This window comes from Mirounga leonina, unplaced genomic scaffold, assembly GCF_011800145.1.
Source record: "Mirounga leonina isolate KUSES-001 unplaced genomic scaffold, KU_Mleo_1.0 Mir_488, whole genome shotgun sequence".
Taxonomy (NCBI): Eukaryota; Metazoa; Chordata; class Mammalia; order Carnivora; family Phocidae; genus Mirounga; species Mirounga leonina.
Genome location: NW_023270777.1, coordinates 1,342,857 through 1,360,548, shown reverse-complemented (window position 1 = coordinate 1,360,548; position 17,692 = coordinate 1,342,857). Strand labels below are relative to the sequence as shown.

Below are 17,692 nucleotides of genomic sequence, written 5' to 3'. Positions count from 1 at the left end.
GCAGGCCTCTGACGACCAGTTAGAGCTCACTGCCGGACTGGCGGGGACGTCCTGTTTTCCCTCCTCCGCTCACACCAGCAATCCTTTTTATAGCTTTTTCTTTCAGTCTTGGCTTATTCAGTAAACTCAAGTTAATCTTGCCCCAAGTGTATTCATTTTGTTTTCTGGTTTCCTCTGTCCCCAAATAAAGCTGTTAGGGCTTCCTTTGTTTTCTTATTTTCTTCTTTTAAATTATAAAATGGACTTTCCTAGAAGATTCTGAAGAAATGAAAATGACCAAGGACCTCTCATTTCTGAAATACATGATCATTCGCAGTTTCTTTCTCTGATCCAGACAGCTTGCAATGTAGGTTCATTCAGAAAACATCATTGGTATGTTAAAATTGCTTTAAGGACATCTAGGCCTAGTAAGTAATCTGTATGTGTGCTGTTGTATCTTTACTATCTGGACTTCTTGGTGAACTCCAGCTGGCCGTTGAGTTGAGGTAACTTTTCACAAAATTTCAAAAGGAATAGTGTGATCCTTTTTGAGAGATTTTGGTGTCATTTCTAAAGAAAATGCATAGTGTGTAAAAGGTAAATGTGGATTCAGTTCTGGTCTTGGCTGTTTGCCTATGTCTCAATGGAAATAAAATTTATGGATGTCCTCTAAAGCGGAGCTTCTGTTACGGCATCTGCTAGGAAGTGTAAACCTAGTCGTTTATGGTGGTTGCAGATGGTAGCAGTAGAAGTCATGGATTTGACGTGTTCAGCAGTCTTTGTTTTATCTTTCAGCAAACCAGGTCAGGGTAACTCTGGAAGTCCAAATATCCGTATTTTCCCCAATAGGAGCAGCTTTTGCTTTGGTGTTGTAATAGCTGTGCTTTTGTATTTGGAGAACAGCTGAAGTGTAAGTGCAAACAGTAATGATGAATGCTAATAAGGGAGATTATTAGCTTTGGACTCCTCTGACCGCCTCTTCCTGCCTTAGTACCTACTCTTTTCTCAGCAGACTTCAACTGGGAATGTTAAGGTATTTCTGAAAGCTTTGTTGCCTTTCCACTGAACTTGAAGGAAAAGTATTTAGCTTTTAAAAAGAAGTGTTTGATTTGGCTTTCTTTTTTAGCCAACTTCAGTATACAGCTCGGCACTCTAACGGGGTTTGTGTTTTGGAAATCTTCAGTCTTGGGCAATAAGAGAAAGCTTGTTACATGAAGCAGCAAACAAAAGGCCATAGAGTTCTGAATTTGAAGGAAAATAGTAGCGATGTAGCACGCGTTAATCACCAGAAGACTGAAGTTTTCTAGGGGTGTTCAAAAGGATTTTATATGTGCTCATAATTTCTATAAAGCTCGGATGCTGACTAACCAGAGTTTCAATAGTTAGAAGCTAGGTTAAGGAAGATATTTGTGGTCCAGATGCCATAACCTTGCACTTAGATATGGAAATAAAACTAGGGTATATTAAATAAAATTAAAGGCCATTAGAAATCTTAGAAACAACAAATAAATTGAAATAAGGTAAACAGATGGTTTAAACTATAGATAAGGCACAGAGATTTTAGTAAATTGGAAAATGGTATTTGGGAGTTCTCCCTCTTGGTGAGACAGACAGAGAAGCCTCAAAGAGCAGTTGACGTAGAGGCTGCAGTGAGTCTCTAACACATTTCTAAAAAGAGTTGCAGGAGAAGACAGTGGAGGGTGAAATATTTGAGGAGATAATAACAGGTTTTTTAGGGATTAAGAAAAAAAGTGAGTCCTTAACATAAATGCTGAGTATCAAGTAGGTAAGTGATAGTAAATTCGTATTTTGGTATATCTTAAGCTATAGAACACCAGAAATGAAAAGAAAATATTGAAAGCTAACAGAAGTAACGGTTAGGTTGCCGGGAGATGCCACATAAGCACAATCAATGACAGGAGACAGAGAAATATCTTCAAAGTGCAGAGAAAAGTAATTCTCAACCTAAAATTTCATATGTAGCTAAATTATTCAAGAATGAGAGCAAAATAGGTATCTTAGGCATATAAAAACTAAGGGCATTTATCACCCACATAAATCACTAGATGACATTTGCAGAAGAAGTGTAAACACAGGGAAAATACAGGATGAAAGAAACAATACCAGCCATAGAAACAGATAAGTCTGAGTATAAAAAACAAAACCAAAAAACTATGTCATAGCACATGTTAGGTTTTAAAAGAAGAAAGTAAAACAAATGAGACAGTAATAACAAGATTGGGGCCTAAGGCAAAACACACTGAAGGAATATAGAGGCTATCAAACAATCTACCAAGAAAATATGACAATCATTGGGGCGCCTGGGTGGCTCAGTTGGTTAAGCATCTGTCTTAGGCTCAGGTCATGATCCCGGGGTCCTGGGATCAAGCCCAGAGTTGTGCTCCCTGCTCAGCAGGGAGACTGCTTCTCCCTCTGCCTTTCCCCGTGGCTTGTGCTCTCTCTCTCATTCACTCTCTTTCAAATAAATAAATTAAAATCTTTAAAAAATAAAAAGAAAATACGACAATAATTAACTTGTATACACCTAATGAAATCGCCATGACATACCATGTAAAACAAAAGGTGATAGAATTAAAGGAAGAAATCAATAGATGCACACAAAGGAGATGTTTAACATTGTATCAATTGCTAGATCAAGCAATAGGTAAAGATAGAATAGCATTGAGCAACAGAATTTTAAAAAGCTTGATCTACGAATTCTATACCCAAGGAACCAAAAATGTTCATTCCTTTTATATTCATAAGGAACACAAAAAAATTGTCTATGTACGTGTATCTCAAGGACTCAACATATTTAAAAAAATCAGGCTACCTAATGCTGTTAAAGATTTTAAACAACAATGTAAATGTTTTTTAAAAGTTTGGAAACTAAGAATGCATTCCTATTGCTCTTAAGTTAAAGAGCAAATCACAATGGAGATTGCAAAATCTGAGAATATGGTGAAGATACTTGTGGGAAGCAGCTAAAACAATACTTAGAAAGTAAGCTTTTAACTTTAAAAGTATTTATTAAAATTAAATCATTAAAAGACAATGAGAGATTGAAAAATAAATGATCTGGGGCTCCTGGGTGACTCAGTTGGTTAAGTGTCTGCCTCTGGCTCAGTTCATGATTCCCGGGTCCTGGGATCAAGCCCCGCATCAGGCTCCCTGCTCAGTGGGGAGTCTGCTTCTCCCTCTCCCACTCCCCGTGCTTGTGTTCCCTCTCTCGCTGTCTCTCTCTGTCAAATAAATAAATAAAATCTAAAAAAAAAAAAAAAAAAAAGTACATTATGACCATGCGTAGTAGGAATGCAAGGATCGTTTAACATGAGAACATCTGTTGATGTAACTCACTACATTGACAAAGTAAGAAAAAACAGGGCATTCAGTAAAATTCTTAACACCCTTTAGTAATGAGTTCATACTAGTTCTTAGCAAACTAGGATGGAGGGGGGCCTGCCTTAGCCTATGAAAACATTTTTAATAGAAACCAGTAGCCTTCACTTAATAGTGAAATGAGATAAGAAAGCCTATTATCAGTACTTCATTTTTATACTGGAGGTCCTCCTAGCCAATGCAATAAAATAAAAAGAAATGAGTTATACAATTTGGAAAGTTAAGGATAGTTTTGTCTCCATGTGGAGTCTATATGGTTATCAACATAGAGTAACCAAGAGAATCTACACTATTAGAACTAAGAGATCAATATAGTAATGTTTCTGTGTACCAGTAACTAATTAGAGAAGTAATAGAAGAAAAAGAAATTCTGAAAAAAATAAAAGACAAATAGAAAAAAAAAATCAGAATTTTTAGTCACTTGGGAATACGTCTAACAAGGTTGTGGAAAACCTTTATAGAGGATAATTATAAAACAAGTATTGAAGTACATGAAACCTTGATAAATGGAATGTGATGCCATGTTCATAGGTAGAAAGACTCCGTGTCATAAAGAAGCTAACTCTCCTCAGTTTGTAAATTCAGAGCAATTCCAATTAAAGTCTCAATTTTCCTGTATGGATCTTCAGACTATCTTCAGTTTTACAAGGAAGAACAGGATCAAGAAAATGCTGACCTACTATATCGAACCACTGATTTATAGGAAATACCACGAACGAAGGAACAAGTTCAGCTATGTTACAGGTATGCAGTCAGCAAGATCCAGACTGCAGGAGGCACGGAGGGCAACCTAGTTTACCCTATAAATAAATTTCAAGGGAAAAAGGAGGTGGAGGGGAAACCTATAGATTAAAAGAGAGTTAAAATACATATTGACTAATTTGTGGACCTTATTTGAATTTTGACTCAAAGGGTTGAACTATTAAAAAAAATTTAGACAACTGGACTTTTCAACACTGAGTGGATGTTTGATGGTATAAACATTGTCAAATTTTTTTTTTTTTTTAAGATTTTTATTTATTTATTTGACAGAGCGAGCGAGAGCAAGAACACAAGCGGGGGGGGGGGAGAAGCAGACTCCCCGCTGAGCAGGGAGCCTGATGTGGGGCTCGATCCCAGGATCCTGGGATCATAACCTGAGCTGAAGGCAGAGGCCCAACCAACTGAGCCACCCAGGTGTCCCTGAATTATGCATTAAAAAAAAGATTTTATTTATTTATTATTTTTTAAAGATTTATTTATTTGACAGAGAGAGACACAGCGAAGAGAGGGAATACAAGCAGGGGGAGTGGGAGAGGGAGAAGCAGACTCCCCATGGAACAGGGAGCCCGATGCGGGGCTCGATCCCAGGACCCTGGGATCATGACCTGAGCCCAAGGCAGACGCTTAACGACTGAGCCACCCAGGCGCCCCATTTTTTCAGACATTGTCAAATTCTTTCAGCTGTGAAAATGATCCTTACAAAGTGAAATTAGCCAGAAAAAGACAAATAATGTATGATTCCACTTATGTGAGGTATCTAGAATAATTAAACTTCTAGAAACAAAGTAGATTATGGTTGCCAGGGGCTTAGAGGAGTGGGAGTTGTTGTTGAATGGGTGTAGTTCATTTTTTTAAGATGAAGATTTGTGGAGATGGGTTGCACAACAATGTGAATACTTTTAACACCACTGAACTGTACCCTTAAAAGTGGTTAAGATGATAAATTTTATGTGTATTTTTAAAAAATGGTCCTTATCTTTTTAGAGATACATGCTGAAGTATTTATAGGTAAATGGTAAGTTTGGGAGCCCCATTTCTTGTTAACATGAACCACAGACCCATTCCCCAGCAAAACTGGTGAAATTTTTTTTTTAAAAACAACCACTTAAAGTCTACAGAAGTGGTCCTATAGCAGATGAAACATTTGTTCAAGAAAATATACTAAATCCTGGTAAAAACAGAGAGTCTGTGGCATTTGATCCATGAACTGCTCCCTTTCCCTCCCCTTCCAGCCTGGTGTTACAGAAACACCACCCCAGGCAGATGATGCCAAGAACACAGGTCTCGTGCTCCCCCCAGCACCCGGTTGAGGACTACAGAACCTTCCTCCCCACACCCATGCAGCTACCTGTTGTAGAGGTGAAGTTGCAGTTGAGTGTGGCTGAGGGGTTGAGCTCCTTTCTTCTGCCCAGCCCCCACTCAGGGTGGAAGCTGTACCTTGGGTGTGGTGTTCTGGGGGGAGGGTCTATGACGGGAGCACAAAGCCAGGGAGACCAGAGGCTACCACCTCCATCTCCCCAACCCAGTATCCTGTTCCTAGCTTAGAAGAGTCCCAGCAGTTAAGTGGAGTTTGACGGATATGGTCAGGGAAGGAGACACTCAGAAGGGAGCCCTGCAGACTCTACCGTCGCTCCAGAGTGACTCTGCTCGTGCCCACGGCACACCTGAGGGGCGACAGCAGCAGCCCCCCACTGCGGGAGGGGGCAGGAAATCAGTTTACATGAAAATCCAGCCAGCTACTAGGCAAACAGCAGATGACGACGAGAAGCCGGTAAGAGGCTGGGGCGCACCAGCACCAGAGGTGCTGCAAAAAAATGTCAGTTTTGGGGCGCCTGGGTGGCTCAGTCGTTGAGCATCTGCCTTCGGCTCAGGTCATGATCCCAGGGTCCTGGGGTCGAGCCCCGCATCGGGCTCCCTGCCCCTCGGGAAGCCTGCTTCTCCCTCTCCCACTCCCCCTGCTTGTGTTCCCTCTCTAGCTGTCTCGCTCTCTCTCTCTGTGTCAAATAAGAATTAAAAAAAAAAAAGTCAGTTTCAACAACAACAACAACAAAACTTGAGATAAGAAACAGTTGAAACTGTTATCCATACAAAGGAAAACGTGCAATGCCTGTGAGAGTAACCAGATGTCAGATTTAATGAAGACTTCAAAGTTGTCACACATACACTTAACCGAAGAAAAGCATGCTTAATGCAGTTAAGTGTGACAGTGTTTCATCAAATGGAGAGTATCAGTAAAGAAATGAGAACAACCAAGTGGAAATTCTGAAGTTGAAAAGTGCAGTAACTAAAATGGAAAGTTCAGTGCAGGGGCTCCGCAGTAGATTTGAACTAGCAGAAGAAAGAATTAGTGGACTTGAAGATAGGTCACTTAAGATTATACAGTTTGAAGAACAGAAAGAAGATAGAAACAGGAACAGAGCCTAATAGAAATGTGGGACATCATTAAGTTTGCCAACATATGTGCAATGGGAGGGCCAGAAGGAGAGACGAGAGAGAGAGAGAAAAAATGTTAAAAGAGAGATAATGTCTGAAAATTTCCCACATTTAATTAAAAGTGGTAATCTACATATATATGAAGCTCCTTGAACTCAAAGTAGGATAGAGACATGCAGAGGTCACATCATACATACACACAGACACATCATAATAACAATGTTAAAACCTGGAGACGAGGAGAAGATCCTAGAAGGAGCCAGAGAAAGACAGCTTCTCACCTGTTAAGAGAATGTTGATGAGGTTAACAGGTGACTTCTCATTAGAAACAGAGGCTGGGAGGCAGCGGGGTGACATTTTAAATGCTCAAAGGGGAAAAAACTTAACCAAGAATCCTATAGCCAGCAAAAGCATCTTTCAAAGAAGATGAAATAAAGACATTATCTCAAATAGACAGAAACTGAGAAAAATTTTTCCTAGAATATTGCCTTATTGAGAAATACTAAAGGACATTCTTTAGCTGAAAGCAAGTGATTCCAGACAGTAATTTGAATTTACATGAAAAAAAAGGGTGCTTGGTAAGATAATTGTGCAATTATAACAGTATAAATATTAATGGATTGCAGAAAGCAATGATATAAGGGGCGCCTGGCTGTCTCAGTCAGTTAAGCATCTGCCTTTGGCTCAGGTCACGATCCCAGGGTCCTGGGATTGGGCCCTGCGTCCAGGCTCCCTGCTCAACAGGGAGCCTGCTTCTCCCTCCCCCTTTGCCCCTCCCCCCAACTTGTGTGCGCTCTCGCTCGCTGTCTCAATCTCTCTCATGCTTTTTCTCAAATCTTTTTCAAAACAGTGATCTAAGCCAATGTGTACATTATTGTTTTTACTGGCCCTGTAACATATGGAAATGTAATATATTTGCCAATATCAGCACAAAGGAGTTGGGTGGGAGGAAGGCTACATTAGACTAAGAAAATGACCCCAGATGATAATTCCAATCCAAAGGATCAACTGAAGAAAGCCAGAAGTGCCAAATAAGGTTAGTATAACACACGCTGTAGATACATACTTGGTCTCCTTTCTCCTCTCAGCTTCTTTAAGAGAAAATTGTATGGAGCAATAGTTACAGCAGTGTATCACTGGGTTTGTAGCATATACAGATGACAGCGTATACAATAATAACAGTGTAGACGTGGGAAAAGAAAAGGCCTATAGAGGAGTAACCTTTATTTTGTGGGAATTAAAATTGTATACATTTGAAGTAGGAAAAGAAGTAAAGCTATTTCTATTGTCAGATGATGTCTTATATAGAAAATTGAAGGGAATCCACTGAAAAACTAAACTATTTTATGAGTTCAGCAAGGTTGCAGGATACAAGATCAATATACAAAAACCAATTGTATTTCTTTTTTAAAAAGGTTTTATTTAAATTCCAGTTAGTTAACATACAGTATTAGTTTCAGGTGTACAGTATAGTGATTCAGCACTTCCATACATCACCCGGTGCTCATCACAAGTGCACTCCTTAATCCCCATCACCTGTTTCACCCAACCCCCTGCCAACCTCCCCCCGCTGGTAACCACCAGTCTGTTCTCTATAGTTAAGAGTCTGTTTCTTGGTTTGCCTCTCTCTTTTTTTTTTCCCCCCCTTTGCTCTTTTTTTTTTTTAAAGATTTTATTTATTTATTCATGAGAGACAGAGAGAGAGAGGCAGAGGGAGAAGCAGGCTCCCAAGGAGCAGGGAGCCCGATGTGGGACTTGATCCCAGGACCCTGGGATCATGACCTGAGCCGAAGGCAGACGCTTAACCATCTGAGCCACCCAGGTGCCCGCTCTTTTTTTTTTTTTTTTTTTTTAAAGTAAGCTGCACACCCAGGGTGGAGCCCAACATGGGACTTGAACTCACCACCCTGAGATCAAGACCTGAGCTGAGACTCAGAGTCAGACGCTTAACCAGCTGAGCCTCCCAGGCGCGTCTTGTTTGTTTTGTTTCTTAAATTCTACATATGAGTGAAATCAGATGGTATTTGTCTTTCTCTGACGGACTTGTTTTGCTTAGCATTATATTCTCCAACTCCATCCATGTCTTTGCAAATGGCAAGATTTCATTCTTTTTTATGGCTGAGTAGTATTCCATCATACACACCCCCCCCCATCAACCGCACCCCACATCTTCTTTACCCATTCTTCATTCGATGGACACGTGGGCTGTTTCCATAGTTTGGCTAGTGGAGATAATGCTACTATATACATTGGGGTGCTGTATCCCTTCGAATCTGTATTTTTGTATCCTTTGGGTAAACACCTAGCAGTGCAATTGCTGGATCATAGCGTAGTTCTATTTTTAACTTCTCCAGAGTGGCGGCACCAGTTTGTTTTCCCGCCAACAGTGCAGGACGGTTCCCCTTTATCCACATTCTCACCAATATCCATTGTTTCTTGTATTTTTGATTTTAGCCATTCTGACAGGTTGCGAGGTGATATTTCACTGTAGTTTTGTTTTGCATTTCCCTGATGATCAGTGATGTTGAGCATCTTTACATGTGTCTGTTGGCCGTCTGGATGTCTTCTTTGGAAAAATGTCTATTCATGTCTTCTGCCCATTAATTGGATTATTCATGTTTTGGGGGTTGAGTGTATAAATTCTTTATAGATTTGGGGTACTAACCGTTTATCAGATGTATCATCTGCAAATATCTTCTCCCATTCTTAGGTTGCCTTTTAAGTTTTGTTGATTGTTTCCTTCACTGTGCAGAAGCTTTTTATTTTCATGTAGTCCCAGTAGTTTATTTTTGCTTTTGTTTTCCCTTGCTTCAGAAGACATATCTGGAAAGAATTTGCTACAGCCAATGTCAGAGAGTAGTTACTGCCTATGTTCTCCTCTATGATTTTTATGGTTTCAGGTCTCACATTTAGGTCTTTGGTCCATTTTTAAAAAATACTTATTTATTCATCAGAGAGAGAGAGCACAAGCAGGGGGAGCAGCAAAGGGAGAGGGAGAAGCAGGCTCCTCGCTGAGCAGGGAGCCCGATGTGGGACTTGATCCCCAGGACCCTGTGATCATGACCTGAGCCGAAGGCAGACGCTTAACCAACTGAGCCACCCAGGCGTCCCCTTTGGTACATTTTTAAATTTATTTATTTATTTTTTAAAAGATTTTTTTTTTAAATTTATTTATTAGAGAGAGAGAGAGCGCAAGAGGGGGAAGGGTTAGAGGGAGAAGCAGACTCCCCGCTGAGCAGGGAGCCCGATGTGGGACTCGATCCCGGGACTCCGGGATCATGATCTGAGCCGAAGGCAGTCGCTTAGCCAACTGAGCCACCCAGGCGCCCTAATTTATTTTTTGTGTATGGTGTAAGAAAGCGGTCCAGTTTCATTCCTCTGCTGTCCAGTTTTTCCAACACCATTTGTTGAAGAGATACTCTTTTTCCCATTAGATGTTCTTTCCTGCTTTGTCAAAGATTAATTGATCTGTGGGTCAGACTGATTGTATTTCTATACACTTGCAATGGAACTAAGGAAACAATTCTATTTCTAGCAGCATCAAAATTACATATTTAGGAAGAAATTTAACAAAATAATTGTAAAACTTGTACCTTGAAAACTTTAAAAATGGTGTTGAAAAAACTTAAAATGATCTAAATAATTGGAAAAGCATTCTGTTATGTTCATATATCAGAAGACTTAAAATTGACAATACCCCCTGATTGACGTACAGATTTAATGCAGTGTCTTTCATCGTCTCAGTTGCCTTTTTTGAAGTGGACAAGCTGATCCTAAAATTTATTTGACAATGTTAGGAATCCAGAATAGCCAAAACATTCTTGGAAGACAAGAACAAAGTTGGAAGACTCACATACCCTGATTTCAGAACTTCTTACAAAGCAACGGTAATCACGACGATGTGTTGCTGGCATTAAGTACAGGTAGTAGTTTCATGGAGTAGAGTTTAGGGCCCTATTCTATGTATGGAGGTTGATTTTCTGCAAGATGCCAGAACAGTTCACCTGGGAAAGAGCCATCTCTCAACACATGGTGCTGAGACATCTGGGTATCCACAGTACAAGAATGACGTTGGGCCCCCAGCGTCTATACGGATTCACCAGGAGTGTGTCAAGGACCTAGGTTTAGAAGATAGACTATAAAAACTCTTATAAGAAAACCTAGGATAAATCTTTGCGACCTTGGAGTTAGGCAGTGATGTCTTAGATAGGACGTTACAAGCCAAAGCAACCAGTGAACAAGTAGACAGAGTGGACTTCATCAAAATTAAATGTTTTTATGTTTCCAAGGACACTATCAGGGAAGTGAAAAGACAGCTCACTGAATGGAAGACATTTTTACAAATATTCTATCAGATAAGGGACTTCTATCTCTATATATTAGGAACTCTTACAACCTAAGTAGTACAGAGACAGCTCAGCTAAAAATGGTCAAAAGGTGTGAATAGATATTTCTACAAAGAAGATGCACAGGTGGCCAACAAACACATGATTAAGATGCTCAGAGTCATTAGCTATCAGAGAAACACAGATCAGAATTACAGTGACATGCCACTTCACACCCCCTAGGATGCCTATATCAAGAAGTCAGTAATAGGTGTGGGTGAGGATGTGGAGAAATAAGTACCCTCACACACTACTGGCAGGACTGTTAAATGGTCCAAAGGTTTGGAAAGTAGTCTGTCTTTTTTTTTTTTTTTTTTTTTTTAGTTTTTTAGAGTAGTCCTTCCTTTTTATTTTTTATTTTTATTTATTTTTTAAAGATTTTATTTATTCATTTGAGAGACAATGAGATAGCATGAGAGGGGGGAAGGTCAGAGGGAGAAGCAGACTCCCCGCCGAGCAGGGAGCCCGATGCGGGGCTCGATCCCAGGACTCCAGGATCATGACCTGAGTCGAAGGCAGTCGCCCAACCAACTGAGCCACCCAGGCGCCCTATTTTATTTTATTTTTTTAAAGATTGCATTTATTTATTTGAGAGAGAGAATGACATAGAGCATGAGAGGGGGGAGGGTCAGAGGGAGAAGCAGGCTCCCCGCCGAGCAGGGAGCCCGATGCGGGACTCGATCCCGGGACTCCAGGATCATGACCTGAGCCGAAGGCAGTCGCTTGACCGACTGAGCCACCCAGGCGCCCGAACGTAGTCTTTCAGTTCTTAAAATGGTTAAACATAGAGTTAGCACTTGACCCAGAATTTCACTCCTATGTATATATACAAGAGACGAGAAAGTGTGTAGCAGCATTATTCACAATAGCCAAAATGTGGGGACAACTCAAATGTCACCTGATGAATGGACATATTTTTATTATTCCTGCATAAAAAGGAATGGAGTTCTGACAGTACAGCAGGGATGAGCTTTGAAAGCGTCACGCTGAGTGACGAGCCAGTCACAGAGGATCACGTGTGATTACGTTTCTGTGAAACATCCAGAGTAGGTAGATGGTCCATTAGTGGTTGCTTGATACTGGGGGGCTAGAGAGTTGGGAGGTGATAAAGAGCACTGGGTTTCTTTCTGGGGGGTTAACATGTTCCAAAATTGATTGTGGTAATGGTTGCCTAAGTCTGTGAATATATTAAAACAGATATCACTACACATCTATTATAATGGCCCAAATCTAAAACACTGACCTCACCAGATGCTGCCGATGATGTACAGCAGTTAGAACTTTCTTTCATTGCTGGTGGGAATACAAAATGGTATAGTCACTTTGGGAGGTAGTTGGGCAGTTTCTTACAAAACTAAACATACTCTTAGCTAACGTGATTCAACAGTTTTCCTCCTTAGTATATACCTGAATGAACTGAAAACTCCTATCCATGCAAAACCTGCACACATTTACTAATAATTGCCCAAACTTGAAAGCAATCAAGATGCCCTTTAGTAGGTGAACAAATAAGCTGGTACATCCAGACTGGAATATTCAGCATAAAAAAGATGGAGCCATCAGGGGAAGGAAGCTAATCAGAAAAGACTGCATACTATAGGATTCTAACTATGTGACATCCTAGAAAAGGCAAGACTATGGAGACAGTAAAATGATGAGTGATTGCCAGGGCTTAGGAGGGAAGGAGGAATGAATAGAGCAGAGAGGATTTTTAGGCAGTGGAGCTCTTCTGTATGATTCACAGTGGCGGATACTTGTCATTATACATTATCCTAATGTAGACTATGGGCTTTGATAATGTGTTATTGTAGGCCCAGCGAGGATCTCACACGTACTGCTGTGGTGAGGGGTGTGGACAGTAGGAGCTTTTGTGGGGGTGAGGCAGGGAGTGTATGGGAACTCTGTACCTGCTGCTCAGTTTTGCTGTGAGCCGGACATTGCTCTACAAAATAAAGTTCATTAGTTTAAAAAAGTGTCTGAGACTTGTCTCATCATAATGTGCTGTGGATTGCACATGGGGGGATGGGGCAAGACTACCCATAGGTCTGTGATTGCTGGAGCTGGGTAGCGGGTTCATGAGGCTTATAATAATAACTTCTGAATCTGGTAGGGGGCATCTCCCCACTTCATTCAAAACTATGGCGTTTTTATTAAACTACGATGGAAAACCTTGTATGTGTACAAGAGTAGACGAAATAGTACAAGTACTGCTGTATTAGGCTAGACAGTGTAGATGGCGTTATAAAAATGGGAACATCCGTATGGAAAAGGTAGATTCGTATTCCACACCTGCGTGCCCACGAAGGTGAGAGCCGATGTATTGGTAGTGCGGCGTTGCTGTTAACGAGTGAGGTAGTTACGTGGATTAACAATCTCAGAAGCGGTGTTGAGGGGTAGAGGTGATTGCAGAAGGGTACCAGGCTGTGAGAGCCTTAAGGTTCAAAAACCTGCAAGAGAGTATAGGTGTAAAATATGCATGGTTGTGATACCTCCAAATTCCTGATAGTTGTTACTTCTGAGGGAGGTGGGGCGTTTGTAATGTTTTATTTCTTAAAAAGAAATTGAAGCAGAAGTAACAGTAATATTAAAAATTGATGAAGCTCGGGCACCTGGCTGGCTCAGTCAGTGGAGCACGTGACTTTTGATCTCGGGGTCGTGAGTTCAAGCCCCACATTGGGTGTAGAGATGACTTAAAAATAACACCTTAAGAAAAAATGATGGGGGCGCCTGGGTGGCTCAGTCGTTAAGCGTCTGCCTTCGGCTCAGGTCATGATCCCAGGGTCCTGGGATCGAGCCCCGCATCGGGCTCCCTGCTCCGCGGGAGGCCTGCTTCTCCCTCTCCCACTCCCCCTGCTTGTGTTCCTGTTCTCACTGTCTCTGTCATATAAATAAATAAAATCTTAAAAAAAAAAAAATGATGAAACTAGGTGATAGGTAATAAGTGTCCATTACAGAGTTCTGTATATGTGTCTCTATGTTTGAAGTAGTCTATAAAGTGTTAGTATAAACAAATAAAAGTGTCTTGTTTGGGTCCTAATTCAAACAGATCTTCCAAAAGACATTTTTGTGGCAGTTGGAGAAAATTTTACTACAGCGTGGGTATTAGATGGTATCCAACGTGTTAGGGGTGACAGCAGCACCGTGTTTGTATAAGGAAGTATCCATGTTTTTAGAGATGCATGTTGTAGTATGTTAGACGATGTTATATTGTTGCTGGGGCTTATTTTCAAAATACTTCATAGAAAAAGGATGGTTGACATAAATGGGGCCAGATCTTGGTGCATCTTGGCGATGGGTACGTGAAAGATTGTCTTACTAGATTCTCAGTTTCAAAGCATGTTTGAAAATCTTTATCACTACATATACAAAACCAGAATGGATAAATAACTGTTCTTTAATAATAACTTGTTCCACTGGCAGACAGATTTGAAATGTTTTGGTACAGAAAATGTGGTTTTTCTAACTTTTAACCTCTGTTTCCTCATTTAAATATATATAAGTTAATATGTAGCATATAAGTAGATCTGATCTAAATATGCATAAAGCAAGTCAGGAACAAAATTGGACCTGGTCTTCCTTCAGGCCCTCTGTACTGCTTTTAACTCTGTGGAAACATGCCACAGGTTCGTATTTAGGCTTGGTACTTGCAGCTTTTCTGCTCACAGTGACACGATAGTGTATATATAGCTCTGGGTAATTTCCAGGAAGTAAAAAGGAGCGGGGATAATCAGCATGAGCAGGTGTGAGGGTACAGGCTTGAGCCTCGACAAAATTGTAGCTCTCAGAAATGAATGAGGTATTCCAAAGATAAGGCTTTTTCTTTTATTTCACATTTTACAAAACACTTTCACACTCAGAATGTGGAGCTGACACACACAGCTTTCCTTCTGTGGCTTTGTGTGTTTAGTCTCGGGGTCACTACCACGCAGCCCCTCACTGTTTCCTACCTGTCTGTCTTTCCTTCTAAAAAGGCATTCCTTTCTGCAGTTAATGTTCTTATCACTTTCTCAGGCTAGAGAGAGGAGAGAATCTCAAGCAGACTCCCCGCTGAGCCTGGAGCCTGTGGGGCTCTATTCTTTCACCCCGAGATCACGACCTGAGCTGAAACCAAGAGTCAGACGCTTCACCGACTGAGCCACCCAGGCGCCCCCAGAACGTTTTACTAGCAGTGCCGAAGCGACGTGAAACAGATGTTGAATGACTTTACTTAGAATTAGCGTGACCAGTGTTTCCCGTTACCCAGACTGCCAAACTTAATTCCTGCGTGTTTGAGAATGATGAATGTCCTCACGATGTTGAAAAGTTCTTCAATATTATTGATTTGATTTTTTTGAGTACTTAGAAACCCATGCCGAGGAGTGTCGCCGCTGTCCCAGCTTGAGGGCTGTAGGGTTCCTTCACGTCGTGCGGCGGCTGGTAACAGGGTCAGGCTGTAAGTCAGACTGCTCTCCTGGCCCAGCAGCTCAGTTACTGCGGTCTGTAAAGGAAATCGATGACTTTGCATAAAGATGCACGGTTCTTCTGCATAAATCTCTTCTAACTTAGATGGTGAAAGGCACGGAAGTGTAAGTTAAGAGACAAACAGCAGACTGGGAGAGCTTTCTAAGAAAGTAGAGTCAGTGTTCGGTGTATGTAAAACACTCTTCCCAGTCGGAGGAAAGTCGGTTCATTAGAAGCCCAGGGAAAGGCTATCACCAAAGAAGAAACACGGGCATTAATAACTGTATAAAAAGATACTCAGCCTCACTCCTGAGGGGGAATAGAGATGACAGCTGTCACCAGCTTCTCCCCATGACGTTGGCAAGGGTTTTAAGAGGTGGAGAACAGGGACTGTTGGTAAGTGTACAGGGAACAGGCCCACAGAGCCCCACACACTGTTGGCAGGCTCACCCTGTGCGGGAGTCCATTTGGCCAAACCTACGCCCTACCTGGGCTTAAATCCTGCAACTGGCACATCAGATGAACTTCATATTTTAAGAGGTGGTAAAGGGGTGTGGGGAAAATTCATCCTGACTATAAAAAATCCTTGATCTTGTATAGCTGCTCTGTACTCCGGCTTTTTTTCCTCCTCTGTTAATGGTTTCTTGAATGTTTACTTTGTGCAAGTGTTGTACTAATAAGCATTTTCAGTAAATTGTTTTATCATTAAAGCAGCCTTCTAAGATGGCTGTTTTTTTTTTTTTTTTTTTTTTTAAGATTTTATTTATTTATTGGAGAGCGAGCGAGAGAGAAACAGCATGAGAGAGGAGAGGGTCAGAGGGAGAAGCAGGCTCCCCACTGAGCCGGGAGCCCGATGTGGGACTCGATCCCAGGACCCTGGGATCACGACCTGAGCCGAAGGCAGTCGCTCAACCAACTGAGCCACCCAGGCGCCCTAAGATGGCTGTTTTTAATCCCTGTTTTGTAGATGTGGAAACTGAGGCCAGAGAGATTAAATAAGTTCATTAGCCAGTGGGTGAAAGAGCCTCAGTTTAGCTTTAAAATATGGCCTTAGTCATTCTCTGGTTGGATAATTAACAAGTAATGGATTAGTGATACCGTGCATACCTTAAATTTTGTCTTTATTAAAATAATTTCATTTTGGCGGTGCCTGGGTGGCTCAGTCCGTTGGGCGTCTGGCTCTTGGTTTCGGCCCAGGTCATGATCTCAGGGTCCTGGGATCGAGCCCGGCGTCGGGCTCCGTGCTCAGCGCGGAGTCTGCTTCTCCCTCTCCCTCTGCCTGCTCCCCCCACTCGTGTGCGTGCGCGCACTCTCTCTCCCCCCCTAAAACCTTTTAAAAAAAAGTTCATTTTCTAAGTTAACGTTTTAAAATTCAGGGCTTCCTTTCTTCCTTAGAATGGTAACATCATAAACGTGATGCTTTCTCTCTTCCTTGGGATGTCAGCCCGATGCACGCGAACCTTCGTTAACGCAAAGGCTTTTTTTACCCTCTCCCCAGAGGACCTGAAGCGGCAGAATGCGGTGTTGCAGGCGGCGCAGGACGACCTGGGGCAGCTGCGCACGCAGCTGTGGGAAGCCCAGGCAGAGGTGGAGAACATCAAGGCCATCGCCACGGTCTCGGAGAACACCAAGCAGGAAGCAATCGACGAAGTGAAAAGACAGTGGAGAGAAGAGGTCGCCTCGCTTCAGGCTGTGATGAAAGGTAAAGACCGAGAACGTCCCGTCTGGGCCGTGATGCCCTAGGGTCGCCGCTGCCGATGGGGACTGCGCTGTCGGCGGGGCTCACACCGCGCCCGGAGCTGCTTTGGGGCGTTCGGCGTGACCGCGTCGGGGTGCGCTGTCCTCTGGGCCGGGAGGGGAGGCCCGCGGGGCCGTCTGCCTCCCGGGTCCGGCAGCGGAGGCTTACCCCCGCGGGCGTGCGCGGGGCCGCGGCGCTGAGCGGGGCCGCGTCCACCCGGGCTTTGCAGCGGCCTGGGGGCCGGGGTCGGCTCCTCTGCAGGAGCCAGGCCGGGCACGTCGGGGAGGCCGGCCGCGTGCACGCGGCGTGTGCGGCTGGAGACGTCCCGCGCGGGGTCCAGCCACTGCCCACACGTCGTTACTGCGCGTCCGCTCCGGCGGGGCCAGAGTGGACGTTCTCAGGGCGGGGGTGGGTTGCGGTGCGACTCCTCACTGCGGTCTCCGGGGCAGAAGGGCGCGGGCGCCCGTCAGCGGGCTGGGCGCTGCCGGCCTCTGGCCCGGCCGTGAAGGCCGCGTCGCGGGGTGGCCGCGTTTCTGCCCAGACGGCGGCGAGCCGA

General features: G+C 42.8%; 1 protein-coding gene across 2 annotated transcripts in view; it reads left to right on the top strand.

Annotated features, from left to right (window-relative positions):
- Positions 1–17,692, top strand: part of RABEP1 (rabaptin, RAB GTPase binding effector protein 1) — a 101,914-nt gene that overhangs the window by 44,856 nt on the left and 39,366 nt on the right. For both annotated transcript variants that reach the window (XM_034989360.1, XM_034989359.1), the window contains exon 3: positions 16,897–17,100. In XM_034989360.1, coding sequence (XP_034845251.1) covers positions 16,897–17,100 — 204 coding nt within the window. The remainder of the gene's footprint in view (positions 1–16,896; positions 17,101–17,692) is intronic.